The sequence below is a fragment of the Aotus nancymaae genome, unplaced genomic scaffold (genome assembly GCF_030222135.1).
Source record: "Aotus nancymaae isolate 86718 unplaced genomic scaffold, 86718_ANA_hifiasm-v0.15.2.pri h1tg000003l, whole genome shotgun sequence".
In the NCBI taxonomy this organism is placed as follows: domain Eukaryota; kingdom Metazoa; phylum Chordata; class Mammalia; order Primates; family Aotidae; genus Aotus; species Aotus nancymaae.
The window spans coordinates 26,207,921-26,231,662 of NW_026988414.1; the positions used below are offsets into that span (position 1 = coordinate 26,207,921).

At 35.5% G+C, this 23,742-nt stretch overlaps 1 protein-coding gene across 14 annotated transcripts in view; it reads right to left on the reverse strand.

The window, feature by feature from the left end:
- The window catches only part of FKTN (fukutin), a 204,427-nt gene that overhangs the window by 162,236 nt on the left and 18,449 nt on the right, over positions 1 to 23,742 (reverse strand). For 9 of the 14 annotated variants that reach the window (XM_012439089.2, XM_012439088.2, XM_012439096.2 and 6 more), the window contains exons 3-7: positions 19,284 to 19,343; positions 14,297 to 14,500; positions 11,482 to 11,759; positions 8,639 to 8,771; positions 1,203 to 1,332 (exon numbers count right to left, since the gene is read on the reverse strand). In XM_012439089.2, the coding sequence (XP_012294512.2) occupies positions 1,203 to 1,332; positions 8,639 to 8,771; positions 11,482 to 11,759; positions 14,297 to 14,500; positions 19,284 to 19,343 (805 nt within the window). Of the gene's footprint in view, positions 1 to 1,202; positions 1,333 to 8,638; positions 8,772 to 11,481; positions 11,760 to 14,296; positions 14,501 to 17,230; positions 17,341 to 19,283; positions 19,344 to 20,212; positions 20,365 to 23,742 lie in introns of all 14 variants that reach the window. The other 5 variants (XM_012439095.3, XM_012439093.3, XM_012439091.3 and 2 more) reach the window with 5 other exon arrangements.

Genomic DNA, 23,742 nt, shown 5'->3' on the forward strand with positions numbered 1-23,742 from the left:
AACAAAACAAAATTTAAGATTATAAATAATTCTAAATTCCAAAGAAGTTTAATTTAATGGACAGTGGACAGAGACCCAGAAATCACTCACAGATTTTAATAGCAACTTGTTTAAGGACTATATAAAAGTCTGTATGTTCATGTCAGATGAACAGTGATGTCCAATTAGTGATACTAACAATGACCTAGGAAAGGTTGATGGAAGACCTTATGACACTCCCTTCAATGTTCCTCTCATTAGAAACATTTGGTTTAATGAAAGCTGTTTGTATGGCACATAAGTAAAGAAACGAGGGTTTTTAATAATTATTTTTAAAAGGCAATAAAAAAACAATCTTTGGGATGAAATAATAAAATGCTAATTTAAGGCTTATCCAAGAATCAACTATAGGAGTCCCCACTTATCCATGGTTTTGCTTTTAGGAGTTTCAGTTACCCGTAGTCAACCACAGTCTGAAGATATTAAAACGTAAATTCCAGAAATAAACAACTCAGAAGTGTTACATCAAATCTTGCAGGACTCAGCCCTAGCCTCTGCGAAACGTTCCTTGATTTGCCCAGAAGTTTTCAATAGTAGTCTAACACTACATCGTAATGTTACATGCTTCATCTCCCTTCATCTTATCATGGAGGCATTTTATCATCTAACACCATCATAAGAAAAACAACACTGAGTACAGTAAAATAACATACTCTGAGAGACAGAGAGATCACACACAACTGTTATTATAGTATTGTTAAAATTGTTCCATTTTATTTTATTATATTTATTGTTGTTTATCTCTTACTGTGCCTAATTTATAAATTAAATGTCATCATAGGTATGGTATGTATAAGGAAAAAGCCGTGTATATAGGGTTCAGTACTATCAGAGATTTCAGGCATCCACTGGGGGTCTTGGAATGTATCACCCATGGATAAGGGGGAACTATTGTATAGTCTACATGTTCTGATACAAATTTTATACATATTATTTATAATTTTTAGTAAACACAAACATAGCCTTTCTAATATTCTTTTTTATATTTCTCAAATTAATTTCTTTAAAGAAATCAATAGATCCTTGCTGTATGCACTCATGTTTATTCTGTCTATAAATATGACACTTCAAATATCACTGATATTTTGTCATCTCAAGCAGTAATCCCTAAAGACAGAGGACAAAATGACAAAAAGACAAATGGAAAGTCATAAGAATTTTACCTAGACAAGTCCCACTGCTCAGCCAGAATGGTACTCCCAATTTGTTTAATGTTTTCGCTGCTAGCTGTAGTAATTCCTTTGCACTCTTCCGAAAGGCCATGGCTTCCACGGTGTTATCATCAAGGTACTGCTACAGATATGATAAATAGTCAGCTATTACAGCCATTTCTAAATTGCTAGGAAACTTTCTGTGGCATCTGAATTAAATTTGAAAATTAATCCCAGGCTGGGTACAGTGGCTCACACCTTTAATCCCAGAACTTTGGGAGGCCAAGGCAGGTAGATCACTTGGGGTCAGGAGTTCAAGACTAGCCCTGCCCAGATGGCAAAACCCATCTCTAGTAAAAATATAAAAACTAGCTAAGAGTGGTGGCCTGCGCCTGTAATCCCAGCTACTCAAGAAACTGAGGCAAGAGAATTGCTTGAACCCAGGAGGTGGAGGTTGCAATAAGCCAAGATCACGACACTACACTCCAGTCTGGGCAACAGAATAAGACTGTCTCAAAAAAAAAAAAAGAGACGAGAAGAGGAAAAAAAAAAAGAAAATTGACCCCATATCATCTTTTTTCTATTATAAAAATCCCATTTTATAGTTACTTGTTTGTCCCACATTAAAATGAGCATGTAAGAGTAGATTCTAGGAGAGAGAATTAAAAGGGAAAGAATAGAACCAGGATTTCCAAAGGATGAGACATCCTTTTATCAGCTCCCTCCTCTACATCATAATTTAGTAGCTGGACAGTCAGGATAAAATAAGGCTAATTATGAGAGCTACGAACATAGCTGAAACAAAATGAATTTAATAATGTTTTCACCATTCAGTGATTCTATTAGTCTTTAGAGACTGTGTAGTAGGGTAGAAAGAGCCTGAGATTTTGAATCAGATGATCAAATCTAGTATACTTCTTTTTAGCTGTGACCACAGGCATGATCATATCAGAAGAATATAAACTCTATGAGGAAAGTGAATTCATTTTATTATTATGGCTCCAGTGGGTAGAATAGTGCCTGAATATTTGCTGAATGAATGAGAGAATGTAAGAATAAACAAATCTCTCTTATATCTAATTTTCTCATTTGTAGTTTAAGGATAATTATTATACTTTGCAGGATTGCTGTGAAGATTGAAGAAGGAAAATGTCTTGCAAATTATAAGGTCATCAAATATTATATCATTAATTCATCTTGGTTTTCTGATTCTCTTCATTTTTAGAGTATTCTGGAGCTGAGGAAAGCACTGTAAATTCTATAGTGATGCTTCGCTACATATGGGACAAAATTTAAACTTCTGTCCTGGTGGACAAAAACACTGTGTTCTGGTCTCTGACAACTGGGGTCCAGCCTCATTTGTACAATCCTCACACTTCATATCATAACTTTTAAATCCCCAAATATACCACAATAACTTGTAACTCCTCAAATATACCACAACTTTTCAAGCCTCTGTACTTTATATACGCTGTTTCCTTTGTCTGATGTGCCCCTGATCAACAAAATCTTTCAGGTCTCAGCTCCAACCTCTGAGAAACATTTCTCATTTTTCCCAGGAAGACATATGTATTTATTCTTCCAGTTCTTATTCAGGAAGTGTTTCTCTTCAACCTTTATAGAACAAAGAATCATGTTTGGTTCTAGACATTCAAAGACAAATGAAATATCTTTTTCCTTAACAAGCTTATAATAGTTACTATTTGTAAATACTTTTACTATAATTCATATCGTATTTAATCCTAATCATCAACTTTATTTATATTCCCTCCAATAGACTGTAAAGATGGTTCTCTGAGGGCAAATACATATCTCTTCATCACTGTATCTACAGGTTTAGAATGGTACCTGGCACACAATATCTGAAAAACACATACTGATGAATGGGCAAATGAATAAATGATTGACTAAGCCCTTCCCATGCCTGCAACATTCTAAAATATCCTGTGATTCTTTTACAATACAGCAGGCAAGAATATAGATCCCAGATGGACTATACAGATCTTAAGCAAAAAGTACCCTACCTTCAGGAAGAAGAGTTTCTTGCAGATAAGTCACTGTCTACAGAATATACAAATTACACAGGATCCCTTCTTTAATTTGAACACAATCCTCTCCTCAAAGCCATAAGTGCTCTTACAACATATGACTGGAATGAGAGATACATCTTCTAATGCTTGTTATAGTGGGAAAAGCCTGGAGTTAAGAGGTAGAGATCTAGGACTCAGTCCATGCTCCACCAACAATGACTGTGTAACTGATATCTTGAAACATCAATTTTCTTATCTGTTAAGAGAATCCTTGCCTTATTACACAGAGTGACTGAAAGGATTAAATAGCAGATATGAAAATTTTGGGCTCTACAAAAACATCAGGTCTGACAGTTACCTCTTGCTGGTACTGCCCCCATATGGACATACTCCCACCCTGATACATCTTCCCTAACATGACACTGTGACACTCTCAGAAATTCCATTTCTTTTTTCTTTCTTTCTTTTTTATTTTTGCCCAGGCTGGAGAGCAGCAGTGGTGCGATTTTGGCTTACTACAACCTCCACCTCCTGGGTTCAAGTGATTCTTCTGCCTCAGCCTCCCAAGTAGCTGGGATTACAGGTGCACGCCACCATTTCCAGCTACTTTATGTATTTTTTGTAGAGACAAGGTTTTGCCATGTTGCCCAGGCTGGTCTCAAACTTCTGGGCTCAGGCAATCCACCCGCCTCGGCCTCCCAAAGTGCTAGGATTACAGGCATGAGGCACCGCACCTGGCCAGAAATTCCATTTCTTAGAACTGATCCTAGTATGTGTCAAACTGCATACATGCATACACCTATATACCTTAAACATCTATTATAAACTTTAAATATAGTATACATACTTTTTTTTTCATTTAAAAATAGTTTGTACAAGATGAACTAAAGACTTAAATGTAAAACCCAAAACTACAAAAACTCTGGAAGACAACCCAGGCAATACCATTCAGGACATAGACACAGGCAAAAATTTCATGAAGATGCCAAAAGAAATCGCAACAAAAGCAAAAACTGACAAATAGGATCTAATTAAACTAAAGAGCTTCTGCACAACAAAAGAACTATCAACAGAGTAAACAGGTAACTAAGTAATGGGAGAAAATTTTTGCAACCTATGGTTTGCAAATCATAGATATTAGGTCTAATATCCAGCATCTATAAGGAACTTAAACAAATTTATAAGAAAAAGCAAACAACCCCATTAAAAAGTGGGCAAAGGACATGAACAGACACTTTTCAAAAGGCATACATGCTGCTAACAATCATATGAAAAAAAGTTCAACATCACTGATCTTTAGAGAAATGCAATCAAAACCACAATGAGATACTGCCTAATACCAGTCAGAATGGCTACTACAAAAAATAAAAATAAAAAATAAAAAACCCCAGATACTGTTGAGATTGTGGAGAAAAAGAAACGCTTATACATGGTTGGTGGGAGTATAAATTAGTTCAAGCACTGTGGAAGACAGTGTGGTGATTCCTCAGTGGCCTAAAGACAGAAATACCGTTTGACCTAGCAATTCCATTATCAGGTATATACTGAAAGGAATATAAATCATTCATTCTATTATAAAGACACATGCATGTGTGTGTTCCCTATAGTACTATTTACAATACCAAAGATATGGAATCAACCTAAATGCCCATCAATGATAGACTGGATAAAGAAAATGTAGCATATATACACAATGGAATACTATGCAGTCATAAAAAAGAACAAGATCATGTTCTTTGCAGGGACACAGATGGAGCTGAGGCCATTATCCTTAGCAAACTAACACAGGAACAGAAAACCAAATACTGCATGTTCTCACTGAGAAGTAGGAGCTAAATGATGAGAACACATGGTGGACACATAGAGGGGAACAACACACAGTGAGTCCTTTTGGATGGTGGAAGGAGAGAAAGGATCAGGAAAAATAACAGGTAGTAGGCTTAATACTTGGGTGGTGAAATAAGCTGTACAACAAACCTCCACAACACAAGTTTACCTATGTAACAAACTTGCACCCGCACCCCTGAACTTAAAATACAAGTTAAAAATAAAATAAATAAGTAATTATATAAGAATAAATTCCAAGTGCAAATCTTAGAAATACTATTCCTCTAAAAAAGACTAAATTAATATTCTAATTTAAATATCATGTTTATTTAATTTTTCCTGTTCAGCCAATGAATGGGGACACAAAGCTCAAGAAGAATCTTGGAATCCAAAACCACAAATTTTATATCAAAGAATAAGATGACAGAAGGTACCAACTTTTTTTGTAGCTGAGGAAACTAAGGCTCAGAAAATTGCCAAAAATCTTAGAGCAAATCAGCAGAAGTAAAACAAGAATGTTGCTATCTAGAGATTCCTGGGCCAGGTGTACAGGTATTCCAACTTTCCTTTTGGTTTTTCACTGATATTCAACAGGCTGGAGCTCATTAATTACCTTGTGATGGTTTTTGCTGAAACAAAATCAAATTCAGGAATATGTATATTATTCTAGTTTTGAACTTCATAATAGATTGAGAAAATAATTAAAAGTAAATAATGTCTCCTTCTCTTCCTGAACTATTTGATTCTAAAACCAGTAGATCAGGCAGAGCAAGAAAGGTATTTGTGCAAAGGGATTGCCTGGTATGGGGTGTCAGAGCCTGGGCAGGTAATGAGGGGATCAACATGAAGAGGGTAGCGGGGTGTCCAGGGTGAGGAGTCAGAGCCCAAGCAGGGTGAGGAGAGCCTCCCTGCAGAAGAGCGGCCAGGTATGGGAAGTCAGAGTCTGAACAGGGAAAGAAGAGTATCTCTACCTGGGTGCACCCAGCAGGGGATAGCAATGCCCAAGTAGGGTGAGAAGAACAACCACGTGGTAGGGGTAGGGAGGGGAGGACACGTTACATATAGGGAGACTGAACAAATAAGCAAACATTAAGGACAAAGGGAGTCAAGTTTCTCATTATTTGAGAAGGGAGTCACAAATATGGAAATGAACTCTGTGGTGTTTAATTGGAACTTATAACTTGACTGGAGATATCAATGTGAATTCACAGGTTTCAATAGATAGATACAGAAATAAATACACACAAACATACACACCCTATCCCTGCCCACTGAGAGAAACTGTCTGCAGCAAAGCCCAAATAGCAACGGGTATATCTGGCATCCAGATCTTGGCTTCTAAAAGGAAACAGGACTTAAAGAAATGCCTGATTCCAGGGTAAAGGTAGGAAAATTACAAGATGAACCCAGAATAACTTGCAGTGCTAAAAAGTAATAAAGTGTCCAAAAAATAACTGAGACAAGTCAAAAAGACACAGAAAGCATTGTGAAAGAGTTTCTACTGGCCAAATATGGAACAATCTGAAGATCAAAATAAATAATGAAAATAACGGACTACAACCCATTGGGTAAAATAGGAAACCAGGAACGCATACTGATATGAACAAATAAACTGAAAATGTAATGAGGAAAACAATATTTACATAGTTTTAAAGTAACTTCTTGCCAGATGCTTATTATTACAAAGGGAAAAACAGAAACTTCATAGTGGTGAAGATATGAAGTTTCACAGACAGCACTTTAATCAAGTGAACAATGTGAATATCAGTAGTAACGGGACAAAACAAAATTATGCTGTGCCCAATGAGATGTAACGAGAACAGGGCACCACTTGTAACCTTCTAAAGAAGTATAACCTAAATCTAACACGAGGAACCCCCAGACAAACCCCAAATGAGGGATGCTGCACAAAACATCTGGCTTGTAATCTGCAAAAGTATTAAAGTCATGAAAGTAATAAAAGAACTGAGAAACTGTCCCAGACTGAAGAAGACTAAAGAGACAGGAAAATTAAGACAACATGTGATTCTGAACTGAATCCTTTTATTACCAAGGTTATTACTGGGACAACTGACAAAACTTGAACAGGGATTAAATAGTAAAAATGTACATGTTAATTTTCTAACTTTAATATTAGGACATGTAGAGAATGTTCCTCTTTTTTAAAAATACTAAATTTTTTGAAGTTGTGGGGCATCTGGTCAACATGTTACTCCCAAATCGTTCAGGAAAAAAAGGCATTGGTAGTGTACTTGCAGGTTTTATGTATTTAAAATTGTTTTTAAAAAATTATTTTTCTTAAAAAAAGGAGACTGCTTTATGAGGTCTATTAGATTAATTCATTGCTTTACACCAAGTATTACATTTAAGACTGTTTGGCGCCATCTAGTGTTCAAATACATGTACGTTCACTTTAATTTGAAAACTGATCCTACTGGATCTTTTCTTTGTACCAGGTATAGTAGATACTGGGCCAACACAGGCAAATAAAAAAAAGAACATGGCTGCTATCAAGAAATTCATAAAATTTGGTAAGAGGACAAGACAGATATTCATAATTCACTGTGATAATTGCATAAGAGATGACAACCAGAGCAAACTCCCTTAGGACAGGAAGAGTGGTCAAGTTTAAGCATAAAACTCCATCTCTTCTACTTCCTGTTACTATGTGGTAGGGATATGTCAGGCAGCACTTTTCTACTAAAGCAGGCCCATCCACACATGTGGTTTTTCAGCTTTTTATTCATGAGGCTGGCTGCATAAATTTCCCAGCTCCACAATGACTTAAGGAAATAGGGCTAGGAAGGCCCACTTGGGCTGTCAGGCCTCAGTTTTAGGTGCCAGTACACTATTATTAAAAAAACCTGATTTGTAGGTCTTGGGCACTTGACAGTAACATACAACATTGTGTTTCTTCCCTCATGGATATAGCTTTTCTTGGCAGGGAACCCCAGAAAATAAAGGGTAAGTGAAAGAATTAGGGTATCAAAACCCCACTGTAAATTTGCCTGTTTTCACTGTATCTCTGTGTTTCATGTCATCTCTTAGAGCTGAATTTTCATGCCTTTCAAAATCATCTTTATATTCCCAGGGCCAGAAGCCTGGGATTGTTTAGCTTTCACTAAATGTGTATTGAATTGAAAGCTGCAGCAGGAGAATAAAGTTTAAAAAAAAACAAAACCATATTCAATGCCAACTCTGAAACAAACTATATTTTCATGAAGTCTTTTCTAAATCTACATGATCCATCTTCTATAGTGGCTTTATCCTACTTGGATTGAGAATACCCCATCTTTTACAAAGTTAATGGGCTATCTTAACTAAAGGCAGAAGCCAGTGCTAAATTTACTAAAGCTATTCAAATAAAACAATAAATAAATATCAATTCACTTAGAAAATCGTTTTTAAGGTTAATTTTTAATCTACTTTTTTAAAAAACTGAAAGAAAACAAGCCAGAAGAAAATAGACACATCAAAAAAGGATGTTTATTTTTCTATTTTCCTAAGTCCCTTCAGCTTACCATCCTCAAATATTAAAAATAATCCCAAAATTTTCTTTAATTTAAAAGTACACATTTGGTTGTCTCTAACCTGAAAGAATGCTCGAGCTTCTTTATACCTACACTCAATAAACCTAGAGTGTGGTATTTCTTCTACAAAGTGCACTGGATCCTTTGGAATGAGAACTTCCAGTCCATCAACAATAACTTGCTGTAACTCTGGCCTGAAAACAAAAGTTAAGATTTATTAATGGGGGGGTCGGGAGAAAGAGGAAGGAGAGCATTAGAACAAATAAGTAATGCATGCAGAGCTTAAAATCTAGATGACGAGTTGATAGGTGCAGCAAACCACCATGGCACATGTACACCTATGTAACAAACCTGCACGTTCAGCACATGTATCCCAGAACTTAAAGTAAAATAAAATAATAACAATAATATAAAATTTATTAAGAGGATTTAACCCAGAATACTGGCAACCTCTTAAAAATATCAAACATTAGCAAAATACCTAAACATCAAGCATATTTTCATCAATTACTTCAGCTATCAATTAGCAACTTTAATAAGACCTTCAAAAATCTAACATCAAACAACAGTTGAGTTTTAATTATTTTGGTTAATGTATTTATATATTTGTACTTGTTCATACACACTTTGGCATTTTAAGCAGAAAGAAAAGCTATGTGACATAATTTTTAATTATCAGTTTACTTTTAGAGAAGCAAATGTTTTTAACACTTAAGTCACACAAGTTAAATACAATGGCCTGAGAGTCTCGTTAATGGGTAAAATGCTAATCTGCAAATCTATCATTTTGGATCCCATACTCTAAAAATATTATTTGAGAGTTTTCCATTCCTATTCGTATAAAATTTTACAATGCAGAGACAGTTTTTATCTGTTGTCACACATTTATGTTTAATAAGTAACTGACAATTTTGAACTTTACTGAGTTATAAAACTTTGAAATAAATTCACAAAGCTTTAAAAAACTAAAAGATAATGTCTCCCTAAAGAAGGTTATTTGAAATACAGAATAAGAAAAAAAATTCAAAAAAGTGGCAAGAGAACAGTGAGTATTAAGATTTTGACTAAGGCCAGGCATGGTGGCTCATGCCTGTAATTCCAGCAGTTTTGGAAACCAAGGTGAGTGGATCATGAGGTCAGGAGTTCAAGAACAGCCTAGCCAACATAGTGAAACCCTGTCTCTACTAAAAAAAAAAAAAAAAAAATTAGCTGAGCATGGTGGCAGATACCTCTAATCCCAGCTACTCAGGCGGCTGAGGCAGGAGAATTGCTTGAACCTAGGAGGTGGAGGTTGCAGTGAGTTGAGATAGCATCATTGCACTCCAGCCCAGGCAACAGTGTGAGACTCTGTCTCAAAAAAAAAAAAAAAAAAAAAAAAAGATTTTTGACTAAAATAAGAGGAGCCAATAATAAAAACAAAAAACAAAGTATTTTCCTCCATCTCTACTCATTTTTTGGGTCATTTTGTTTTGAAAATATGGCTTGGTTCAGAAAAGTTTTGAATTTTCATACACAAAAAATACAGAAGACTTCAGTTTTCAATACCTTTTTCAGTCGTTCTCAAATATGTGACTTTAAGTACTAGTAAGAAGGCAATTTCACATGATTCTAGATAGAAAAAGAGAGAAAATGTGTGTGTGTGTGTGTGTGTGTGTGTGTATAAAGAAGGCAAGAATAAACATACGTTTATACTTCTCAAGTGTAACAGATAAGCATTGTCTCACTGGAAGTTGCTGAAAAGGAGTTTTTAATGTGAAAATCCTAACAAATATTTACTGCTACCTTTACATCAAGATTCTGCTATTCAAAACAGATTGTAACATCATTATTACTGATTTCAAAAGGAGAATAAAAAGGACAATTCTAGGTTAGAAACTTCATACTCCAAGTATAACTTCAAGAATGTTTTTAATCCTGTAATTGTTACTATTACAAACTATAGCTAATCAAATGTTACTTAAGTTTCTTCAAATAACTATTTCTCACAAGAAGCATTTTTGTTATTGCGATAGCCAAAGATAAATTTTTGCACACAGTTTTAAAAAATATACAGGAAAGTGCATATAACACAAAGTCACAAAATAATGAATTATTAAGTAAACACCAAAGTCTCCACCACAGAAATGAAATTCTGCCAGCTTTCCTGTAGTTCTCTGTCCAGACTTCTCTATCCACTTTTTTCTGGTACCTCTTCCTTAGTCTTCTTAATACTTTTACTATAAAGGTATACCTCCATGAACATAATAATTCAGCCTGTGTTTGAACTTTTTATAAAAGTAATCATAGTATTTACATTCTTTTGTGCCTTCTTTGTGTCACTCAGCATTGTAGGATTCATCCACAATGTGCACAGACTTCTAGTTTATTTTTCTCTGCTGTGTAATACTTTACTATATGAATATCAAACATTATTTATTCTTTTATAGTTTTTCTTTGTTTTGTTTTTGAGACAGAGTCTTGCTCTGTTGCCCTGGCTGGAGTGTTAGTGTCACAATCTTGGCTCACTGCAATGTCTGCCCCTCCTGGGCTCAAGTGCTTCTCCTGCCTCAGCCTCCCCAATAGCTGGGATTACAGGCACCCACCACAACACACAGCTAATTTTTGTTTTTTTTTGTAGAGATGCAGTTTCACCATGTTGGCCAGGCTGGTCTCAAACACCTGACCTCACCTGCCTTGGCCTCCCAAAGTGCTGGGATTACAGGCAAGAGGCACTGCGCCCAGCCAATCCTTTTACTGTAGAAGGACATCTGGGTTGCTTCTAATTTGGAGGCATTAAGAACAATGTTATCATAAACACTTAGATAAGTTATATATTAGATTTCAATACTCAAACGTAAAAACACTGCAAGAATTCATGACTGAACAACACTGATTTCACATTTCACTTTTTGACTCTGAACTTACCTGTCAAAAGCTCCTGGATAACGACCAAACCGTAACTTTTGGAAGGGAACAAACTTCCTGTCAATGTGTTCTTTGAGTCTCAAGTGGCCATGCCAGAGGTAGTTGCCACTCCTCTCATGAAAGACTACCAAGTGGATCGCATGAGTGGCCGATTTGCAGATATAGTGCAGGGGGATTTCAGTTCCAGAAAGTGAGTCTATCCCATCTAGCCGGGGATCTTTGCTCTCAATCTTTATGCACTGAAATCCCATATTCTCAGCTATATGAAACCAGCCTTCCTAGAACCAAAGAAGCATCAAACATCAAGAAACAACATTTAAACATTGAATATTTAGAGCCAAATACTAGTAGCAAAACTAAAGTAATTCTTATATTGAACTGAGCCATATTTTTGTCCAAATCTGCTCTATAACAATATTTTTAAATGAGGGTGATGGGCAGAAGGTAGTGGTGGGAGAATAAAGGAAAGTAGCAAAAATACAAAGTATGTAGCAGAAAAGATATAGCCAAAGACTCTTTTTATGGGCTGGGCACAGTGGCTCACTCCTGTAATCCCAGCATTTTGGGAGGCTGAGGCAGGCAGATCACTTGAGCTCAGGAGTTTGAGACCAGCCTGGGCAACACGGTGAAACTTCATCTCTACAAAAAATACAAAAAAAAATTAGCCAAGTGTGGCGGCGTGTTCCTGTAGTCCCAGCTACTTGTGGGTCTGAGTCAGGAGGATCGCTTGAACCTGAGAGGTCAAGGCTGCAGTGAGTCAAGATCGCACACTGCACTCAAGCCTGAGTGACAAAGTGAGACCCTGTCTCAAAAAAAAAAAAAAAAAAGACTCTCCTTATGAAAATTAATACAAATCCCTTCCTTAGAATGAGAATTAGTGTTTCTTGGGTAGTTTCTATAAAGTAAATGTTGATTTAGGAACAGCACTTAAAATTAAACTTGGAATTCTTAATTTAACTTTTATAATCTTTATCTTCAAAAGTACTTCAAAAAAGTAGTTCTTTCATCTCATAGTTTATATCCCAACACCTTAAAATACTACCATAATAGAACACCATCATAACACAAATCATTAGAAAGTAAACAAACATAACATAAGACAAGGTTCATTTTCCAACATCATTTGTTTCATATCAAGTGTAATATTCCCTTTTTCCCTTTTCTTTCTTGATACACCTAAGAAGTAGAAAGCACTGATTGAGGGTAAGGTTAGCCAATTCAGAGAAAGACTACTGAACAGAATAAAAGAAAGGCATTATCAGCTGATAAATCAGGAAATATTTAAAAGGCTAGCCAGATCTTGAGAGGAACGTGACCTTGGGTTATAGGACGAAAGACTGACAGATAAAATAGGCAGAATTATGATATGGTCTGCTTTCTTATAACCATCAACAAGAGAAGTAATAAAGAAAATAGTTGTTTTGATCAATTGATATAAAGGCCTAGGTCAAGGTTGTGCTGCAAAAGTCCACTCCCAGTTTGCCTTGGCAGAGGTTTGCTCATTTTATGGTAATGGCATTAATAAAGAAAAATCACATGCAAATAGAGCCTTCATTATTAGATCTAACAATCTAATTAGCTCCACACTGGGGGATGTTTTAGGGGGGACTTGAATCTCCTGAATAGTAGGATGTCATATGTATAAAAGGATAAACTTGAACCCATGTGCCAATTCTGGACATGACTGAGCTTTTGCTTCTTCCTCTGACTGTGGTAGTATCAGTTTTGCCAATTGTGGCATATTCCCCTTCTTCTAAAATAATAGTTTTCAAGGCAAGTGGGACTGTACCCAACAGACATTTTAGAAATTTGTGGGGATATTTTTGGTTTATCATATTAATAAATTGGCATTTAGAGTCCTAGGCCAAGAACACTAGACATACTATAATCCAAAATGTGAAAATCTATCTTGTGTACTAAATTTCAAGTGTCCTGTCAGATAATCACGTAGTGAAAAACTTGTTTATAATTGTCTGAGCCTTTATTTCTCAAGAATACAATAGTCATGTCAATGGAGAGATAATTTTACATTTTTGTTATTGGAAACTTGCTCACTACTTTGGAAAATCATATTACTAATAATAATACCATTCATAGTATAAGTTTATATTTGTAGCTACTATATTCTGTGATCCTACTTCTAAATACAAGTATCTAAATTACTTTAGTATGTCTTCCAGTATAGTCATGCTGGAGCATCTGCACAGTGAAATACACATCATTTCCTTTTATTGCTACATTATATTATAGTTAAGACATTATATTGTTTTGGGGAATTATGTATATAGGAAGTTTCTATGAACTTCATTTGGGGAAAATAAAGGGACATTACAAAATACTCTTTGTAAAAATTATTTATAAGCCTTGTAGGCTTTTTCTGTGAGATATCAAACAGTTCAACAGAAATGGTCTAAAAATACTGATACTGGGGAGTCTCCCCAGGCAAAAAAAAAGCATCCTTCCTCTCATCTTCCTGCTGTGAACGTGGATGTGATATCTGGAGTTATGACAGCTATCCTGTGATAATGAGGGAAATGAGTAAAGAATTTCAGAGATGCAAGTTCTGACATCAGTGGCTAAACTAATATCAACAGCCACTAGCCACTAACCTTTTAACCTCTCATTATATAAGAAAAATAAATCCCCTATTTGCCTTAGTGATTAATTGTATTGTTTTTTAAAGCTGAAATATTCCTGATACAATTTATGAAGTGTTTTAGGAAAATCTGTTAATGTTTTACATTTTAAACTAGCCTAATCCCACACTATTTTGTAAAAAGAGACATATTCCATTATCTGAAAGTAAATCACTTACCTCATTCTTCCTTAGGTGATACTGCAGTGCAAATGCAGTAAAGTCTCTTGGAACACAGAAAAATTTGCATTCTGAAGTGGAGCCATAAGAAGTATTTTTGACTTGTTCAAAGTTCTTGTTAATCAATTCCAATATCGAAGGATCAATAAGAAACACCGGTATATTTTGGTTGGATGTTAGCATAAGAAATTTTTTAACTGCACGCTGTTTGAGAGAAAAAGAATTTGCATAATTCCAGTAAACCAACACAATAGCCTATTTTATTACATTTTTATTCATTCATTGTATAAGAATGCATAGAGTGTTTACCCAACAGATACATGCTTATCATTGTGCTAAAAGATATAAACAATTAAAAACACATATGGTCTCTGCTCTCAATAAGCAGTCTTCTAAGAAAGATGAATACTTTCAACATAAGGTGAAATATGCTATAATAAAAACATATACAACATGTGGGCTGGGCGTGGTGGCTCACACCTGTAATCCCAGCACCTTAGGAGGCTGGGGTGGGTAGATCATGAAGTCAAGCAATCAAGACCATCCTGGCTATCATGGTGAAACCCTGTTTCTACTAAAAATACAAAAATTAGCTGGGTGTGGTGGCGCACGCCTGTAGTCCCAGCTACTTGGCAGGCTGAGGCAGGAGAATCGCTTGAACCCAGGAGGTAGAGGTTGCAGTGAGCCGAGATTGTGTCCCTGCACTCCAGCCTGGTGACAGAGTGAGACTTCATCTCAAAAAAAAAAAACAAAAAAAAGCAAAACAAAAAAATATATACAACATATTATAAAAGTACACACCAGTAAGCTACAAATTTACTGTACATCAAAAGGATAAGAAATTTCAGAGGAAGTGGTATCTGACATGAAAATGTGGGGCCTTACAAAGTTATTCTCTTAGTATTAGCTAAATCTTTGCAAGCAAAATTCAGAGAACTATCTTTTAGCTTTTAAAAATCGTATTGTTAATCTTTCAAAAACAAAAATCAGTTGTTTGTACCATTTTTCTTCATATCTGTAATGCTACTTAATAATCTTTCTAAGCAAAAGACTCAGACCAAAATACACTGCTTGCTTGATGACTGCCATATATAATGTGCTTTTCTAATACTGCAATATTTCAAAATATAAATCTGCTAGATAGTAAGTCAGGTCCCCTACTGAAAGAAAAAATTTCAAAAGCAGAATGAAACCAGACTAAATCACACTTAGGAGTAAGTAATACCTAAGAGCCGCAAAGATAAACAGAATATCTGGCATACACTACTGCCTAAAAGCCTACTTCAATGAAAGCAAGACTTAATTTAAAGAAATGTTTGCTGATCAAAAAGGTGCTTCATAAAATTAAGAATAAATTCTTATTCAGAAAATCTGAAGGAACTCATAAAAATATATACAAGATAAATAAATAGATAAAATATCAAGAATTTTAAAGATAAAGGATGAGATAAAGCTAGGAATCAGTCTCATTATTTGTTTTTAGTGTAGAATATTATGCAAATGCCAGGAATGCAATAATCGCTGCCTTATAGGGTTTTATTAATTCAGTGTGAGAAACAGCTAAGTAAAAAGTCTGAATAAACAATGTTATACCAAAAATTCAACTTGGATGACACAGACAAATTTCTTTAAAAATGCAACTTAACAAAACTATCACAAGATGAAGCATAAAATTTGAATTGCCCTATACCTATTAAAGAAACTGAATTTGTTAGAAAAAAAAAAACTGCCCTCAAAACAGCAAGGAAAAACTTAAGACTTAAGACAGTTCACTGGTGAATTCTATCAGTTTTAAACAATAATACCAATTCTACAAAAATTTTCTTAGAAAATGGAGCAGGAGAAAATACTTCCTATCTGATTTTATGAGGCCAGTGCAATACTTAATAGCAAAACTTCTCATGCCTGAAATCCCAGCACTTTGGGAGGCCGATGCGGGTGATCACCTGAGATCAGGAGTCGACATCAGCCTGACCAACATGGTGAAACCCCATCTCTACTAAAAATACAGAAATTAACCGGGCGTGGTGGCATGCGCCTGTAGTCTCAGCAACTTGGGAAGCTGAGGCAGGAGAATCACTTGAACCCAAGAGGTGGAGGTTGCAGTGAGCCGAGATTGCACCATTGCACTCCAGCCTAGGCAACAGAGACTCCACCTCAAAAAAAAAAAAAAAAAAAAGCAAAACCTGACAAAGACATTACCAAAAAAAAGTATAGACCACCATCCCTCATGAACACAGATGAAAAAATACTTAATAGAAAATAAGAAAATCAATTCCAATAACTAAAAAAAGATTAAAAAAGGAAAGTAAATATCATAACCAAGTAGTATTTATCCTAGAAATGAAAAGTTACTTTAGCATTTAAAAAATCAACAAATAAAATTTGACAAATCAACAGAATAAAGAGGAAAAACTTATAATTTCAATACATAAAAAGCATTTGACAAAATTCAATATCTATTCATGATTTAAAACTTTCAGCAAATCAGGAATAAAATACTTCCTCAACTTGATAAAGGGCATGAACAAAAAATCTATTACTGAGTTGAGTGAGAGTTCTTCACATATCTTCGATACCATTCCTTTGTGAGATACATGCTTTGCAAACATTTTCTACCCTGTGACATCCTTATTCATTTTCTTAAGGGTATTTTTTGATGAGTAGAAGTTTAAAATTTTAATAGTCCAATTTAGCTGTTTTTTTGTCTTTTAGGGTTATTGCTTTCTGTGCTTTATGCTAGGGAAAAAAACAAGAAAGAAATGGTTTTGGAAGAAAGATGAGATAACAGAACTACTATATAAAAGGTGTATAAATGTTTGTTGAATGGATCTCAGCTTGGTGTTAAATACAAATATGATGAACACATAGATTCATTATCATTATTAATATAAATACAGAGTACGTCAGAGTCAAGGAGAGATTCTAACTCACCTTCTAAACATATCCTCCAAGTTGTTATCAATATAATCATTAATGCTCCTGGAAAACATGTCCAATTGATTCTAAATCCAATTAATTCCAAATCACTATTATCATCTGATCTTCAGTAATTCATTTTGTTTATAAGAATGGAAAACATCTTGTTGAAAAGAGGTTAGGCTGAGACCATAATACCCTATTCATCTGTCTCTGTATTAAAATTTTATTAAAACCTAATAAAATTAGGCAGGACTTGTTCTTAGTAAAAGACTAATTCCTAATTATGACCATTTTCTTTTCTAAGTGCTCCCAAGTCATCTGTTTAATAACTCATTAAACATTTAGCCCTAGAATTTTACCAGGGCTCAATATCAAAATTATTGATGAGATTTCACCTTTTATTCCTTCTAAAAGTTCAGAATGAGAGTATGTCACTGCTTCTCCTTTCCTGTGATTTTGCAAATATAGTGATTCAGTGACCACATTTACATTTTTTTTTAGTCCCCTCAATGTAAAAGAGTATAAAGAGAACTCACTGAATGTGGTAAGCTGCTCTTCAACTTTTTGCTTGTATACCGTGGAAGTGAAGACTTTGAAAAAAATCCATTATTTTCTCCTACCTCAAGGATCATCTCTTGAATGAAAAGGATAGAGTCAAGCCACCTTTTTCTATTATTTTAAGCTTTAAATTATTCACAAATTCCATTTTAAAATGTATCAGTGAACCTGTACCTACTCTGACTGCTCTATTTATGAAAAGGTTTGGGAATGTTGTCAGAATGTTGGTGGTTAATACTGATAAAGGAAAATCTTTTGTCCTACTGAAGCTATTACAGCTTTAATTTTTTTTCTGAAATTGCTCTTCAGTGTACAGATGAAGACTCCTAATAAATGGCAAACCTGAAAAATTTATGTTTCTCTAAGTATCATCACATCTTATAATGTTAAAATTTATGATAGATCACCCCTGTTGCCTTTGGCTGTTAAATACTGAATTTTGATTCTCAGTAAATTATTTTAACCACAGGATGATAAATCTGGTCCAAGTATTATGTGTATGTGTTTCCTAAGGGTGGGATAGAGGTAGAGAAGGGCTACAGAGAAGCATACAAAATACCCCTTTTTAATTTAATCTAAAATCTTTATAACTGACTGGGTAGTATAAATTCCAAGTATATCATGCTTACCTTTATTCTCAAAATACTCTAAATTCACAGAGCAAAACAATTGCTATTTTTAACAAATTAAATTTTACACTGATACTTATAGACAGCTGAGGAGACTGGTAACAGGATATCCCAGACTTTACTTTTTAAACAGTAGTTCAAATCTACTTGGTGTTAGCAATGACCTAAAAAGACCACTGCTTGTGATCTTTTTTCAGTGATCTGAAAATCCACTTCTAATTTAAAGCCTTCCACATCTCTGGTTGTAGAGAAGCCAAAGACTGAAGTGTATCAAGAAATATCTGGTCATTCCCATAATGTATACTGACAGAATAAAAGTTATTTTTTATTAGTAACACAGCAATGTTTTTCTTTCTAAATTTAGTTTTAAAACATAGGAAAATATATTTAATCAATGTGCAGGTTCTGAAATTTGTAAAACAAAACAAGGATATATTGTATATATTGCTGGCTTCCCCTCATCTTATAAAGAAACTATGTTGAATTGATTTTTATTCCTGATCATTACTTTTCCCTTAGTTGAATAAATCTGATTCACATATTCATTCATTTAGGGAAACAACATAGCTCAGTGAATGAGGGTTTTAGAGGCAGACAGAATCTGGTTTTACCAAATTATTGGCCAACTAACCTTAATCTCTCTAAGTGAATTGCAAGTAACAATATTTACTCACTTCTTAAAGTTTCCTTAAGGACTAAGTAAGATATTGCATATAAAGCACTTAGTGAAGGTCCTGTTCCTTACCTGCCACTACTAACCGGCCACCCACCACCCAAGGTAGCTATTATTATTGCCATCATTCAACAAATAATTATGGAGTAAATGAATGAACTAAATGAACATTATAATTGAGAAATTTCTTCTTTATTCTACGCACCCACTGTATGCTATCAAATCCAATTCGGCTTCCTTTGGATTTTGACAAACCAGCTGCATTCTAGGAAGATAACAAAAGAACTTTTTAGTAAATTCAAAGCTCAGCATGCAACATTACATTTCAGTTAGGCATGAGATTCAAAATATAATTAGCTTATAATCATTAAAAAGCATTATCCAATTATCTATTTTTCATATAGTCATGAGCTAAGAATTCTACATTTTTATGATATAAAAATCCAAGATGGAAAACACGGATAGATTTGTAGTAAGTTAATTAAGTTATTAAATAATAAGGTAGACATGGCCAACATCTCTGAACCAATTAATTTCCATCAATGAATGGCAAACTCTTTGGAATTAGGGTTTGTTTGTTTAGGTCTATATCTGTAATCTCAACATATCTCTATATATAAAATTAGTGTTTGTAGATCTTAGCAAAGTTATAAAGTATAATAATGTTTATTGAGGAGCACGTGTTAGGTACTGTGTTTGACACTTCCATATACGAATTATGTATTCTCACTGACAATCCTTCAAGGTAAACATTATGTATTCTTACTGACAATCCTGCAAGGTAATTACGTATTCTCACTGACAATCCTCACAACAATCCTGCAAGGTAACAATTAATTGTTTTGCAGATAGCACCAGTATGCACACTTGACCTAACATACATCATAATTTTGAATTTTGAGGTTTTTATAAAAAACATTTCAGGTCTAGAGCATCAGAAGAAAGAAAATTATTGTGAGTTTTCATCTGATAAGCCCCAAAATACTTTGAAGTAACCGGAGAAAGAATGTGAGACAAAAGGAAGAATGCTTCAAGCTTAAAGAAGATCCAAATAAGTTTCATATGCCTTGTGTGCATACTTTATCTATAAGCTATAGATGGGAGGATGCTGAAGAACAATTAGAGTAGCCTCACCTTAAAAATGAAATGTGGTCCAAGTTCCTAAACTCGTTTCCCTACTAAACCTCACATTCAAGGGTAGAGACCAAGTCCAATCCATCTTTGTATCACCAGTAGTACCTAGGATAGTGCGTGGTGATTTGCATAGCTTAGTAAAGGTTTGTTAACTGGAAGGAGAAAAGAAGGGATGCAGAGATGAATATACTAAGTAATTATGACAGAGCCAGATTTGGTCTCTCCTCACAAGCTCTGCAACTGAGCCAATTACTTTTTAATACTGAGGGATGTTCGAGAAAAAAACAACTGTAATCTTCAAACTTGAAAAGAGACTGCAAACATTGTAACATAGCTACCTGTTCACCTTAGTCCTACATTAGACTAAATTTCTGAGCTGTTTAATTCTGAGCTTCTTAACTGAGATAATAAGTAGCATGTTATTTTTATAATAGCTTTATTAAGATATAATTCACATACCACAAAATCTGCCTTTCTAAAGTGATTTTTAGTATATTTAGAGTTGTGCACCTATTACCACTATCTAATTCCAGAATATTTTAATCATTCCAAAAAGAAACCATGTTCCTATTAACAGTCACTCCCTTTACGCCTCCACTCAGCTCCAATCATAGTGCTAATTATCTTCTCTGTGGATTTGCCCATTACGGACACTACATAAAAATGGCATCATATGTGGCCTTTTACATCTGTTTTTTCACTAAGCATGATGTTTTCAAAGTTCATTCATGTTGTGGCATATAATAGTCTTCATTTCTTTATATGGCTAATATTCCATTGTATATTCATTCATTAGTTGATGAACATTTAGGTTATTTCCAGCTTTTGGCTATTATGAAAAATATAATCACAAATATTCATGTTTCATAATCATTCTCTTGTATACACTGACAACTTACCTCTGACTTCATTTCACTTGCTCAGCAAAAGCCCAGCTTTCTACTTATTTGGCACCTGCAACTGCACAGCTAATGTGGCTGCTGAGTGATATTACTTTATTATTATCATTATTACTATTATTATTGAGACAGGGGCCTCCGTCACCCAGGCTGCAGTGAAGTGGCATGATCATGGCTCACTGCAGCCTCAAACTACCAGGTTCAAGTGATCCTCCTACATCAGCCTTCCTAGCAGCTGAAACTATAGGCATGCACTAACACATCTGGCTAATTTTTGTATTTTTCGTAAAGACAGGATCTCACCATATTGCCTAGGCTGGTCTCAAACTCCTGCGCTCAAGCAATCCACTTGCTTCTACCTCCCAAAGTGCTGGGATTCCAGGTGTGAGACATCACACCTGGCTGATGTCACTTTAAATTCATGACTATTAATCTCAAATGGAGCTTTAATTCCACCCAGAAATCAGACTACATTCTGCTTGTGTATTAACCGTCTTATTCTCCTAGATGACTTTTTCTCTTCTTGTCTCTAACATCCCTATCCTATCTTTCAACTTATGGCATTGCTTTCTATTTCACTGAGAAAAAAGAAATTAGAAAATAATTTTCAAAAGCCCCCACCACATCTTCCTACCTACTATATAAGAATTATATCCATATAATACACTTTTCCTTCTGTCATAACAGATGAATTGTCTATGTTCCTATCTAATGTCAGCCTCTCCCCTTATGCACTAAATCCCATCCCTGCTTGACTGGACAAAGACATTGCTCCAGCAATTTTTCTTTCTCTGATGGATCATTACCATCAGTATATAAACATGATTATTATTTATTCCATCTTAAAACATAATTAAAACAAAAAACAAAAGCTTCCTAATTCCTATTTTCCCAAAGAACAACTTTCTGTCCCCTACTTTATAGCAAACTCCTAATGGGTTGTCTCTTCTCATTGTCTCCAATTTCTCTCCTCCCATGAATTCACTTCAGCTTAAATTCACTCTGCTGAGCATCATCAAGATCACCAATGACCTGCACACTGCTAAATCCAATGGTCAATTATTAGTACTTATCTTATTTCATCTACCAAGAATTGCTGACAACTTGCGTCTCACCCAAACACTTCAGTCACTTAGCTCTCTGTATCACCATATTTCTGGTTTTTCTCTATTTCTCTCTTCCAACTTCCCCAGTGTGTTGGAGGGTCCCAAAGCTCAGAGGTTGAGACTTTCTCTCTACCCCTTTAAAAAGGGGAAGAGGGGGTGAAAGATTCCTTGCTAAGGCATAACAAAAGTGACCTTTGCTTCATCTCCCTTTGCTTCAGAGGGTGCAAGCTGTAAGCAGGTGTACAGTGTAAGAGTTGAGGCTTAAGAGCCTCTGCCTGGATTTCAGAGGATGTATGGAAAAGCCTGGATGTCCAGGTAGAAGTGTGCTGCTGATGGAGCCTTCATGGAGAACCTCTACTAGAACAGTGTGGAAGGGAAATGCAGGGTTGAAGCCCCCACAGTGAGTCCCCACTGGGACAATGTCTAGTGGAGCTGTGAGAAGAGGGCCACAGTCCTCCAGACCCCAGAGTGGTAGATCCACCAGTAACCTTCATGGTGTACCAGGAAAAGCTGCAGGCACTCAATGCCAGCACATGAGAGCAGCTGCGGGGGTTGAACCCTGCAAAGCCACAGGGTCCAAGCTGCCCGAGGCCTTGGGAGTCCACCCCTCACACATGTGTGCCCTGATATGAGATACGGAGTCAAAGAGATTATTTTGAGCCTTTAAGACTTAATGACAAGGATGCCTTCTCTCACCACTCCTGTTCAATATAGTACTGGAAGTTCTAGCCAGAGCAATCAGACAAGAAAAAGAAATAAAGGGTATTCAATTAGGAAAGGAGGAAGTCAAATTGTCTCTATTTGCAGACGACATGATTGTATATCTAGAAGACCCTATCATCTCAGCCCAAAATTTCCTGAAACTGATAAGCAACTTCAGCAAAGTCTCAGGATACAAAATCAATGTGCAAAAATCACAAGCATTCCTATACACCAATAACAGACTTAAAGAGAGCCAAATCAAGAACAAACTGCCATTCACAATTGCTACAAAGAGAATAAAATACCTAGGAATACAACTAACAAGGAACGTAAAGGATCTCTTCAAGGAGAACTACAAACCACTGCTCAACGAAATAAGAGAGGACACAGACAGATGGAGAACCATTCCATGTTCATGGTTAGGAAGAATTAATATCGTGAAAATGGCCATACTGCCCAAAGTAATTTACAGATTCAACGCTATCCCCATCAAGCTACCAATGACCCTCTTCACAGAACTGGAAAAAACCACCTTAAACTTCATATGGAACAAAAAGAGAGCCCGCATAGCCAAGTCAATTCTAAGCAAAAAGAACAAAGCGGGAGGCATCACACTACCGGACATCAAACTCTACTACAAGGCTACAGTAATCAAAACAGCATGGTACTGGTACCAAAACAGAGATATAGACCAATGGAACAGAACAGAGGCGTCGGAGGCGACACAACATATCTACAACCACCCGATCTTTGACAAACCTGATAAAAACAAGCAATGGGGAAAGGATTCCCTGTTCAATAAGTGGTGTTGGGAAAACTGGCT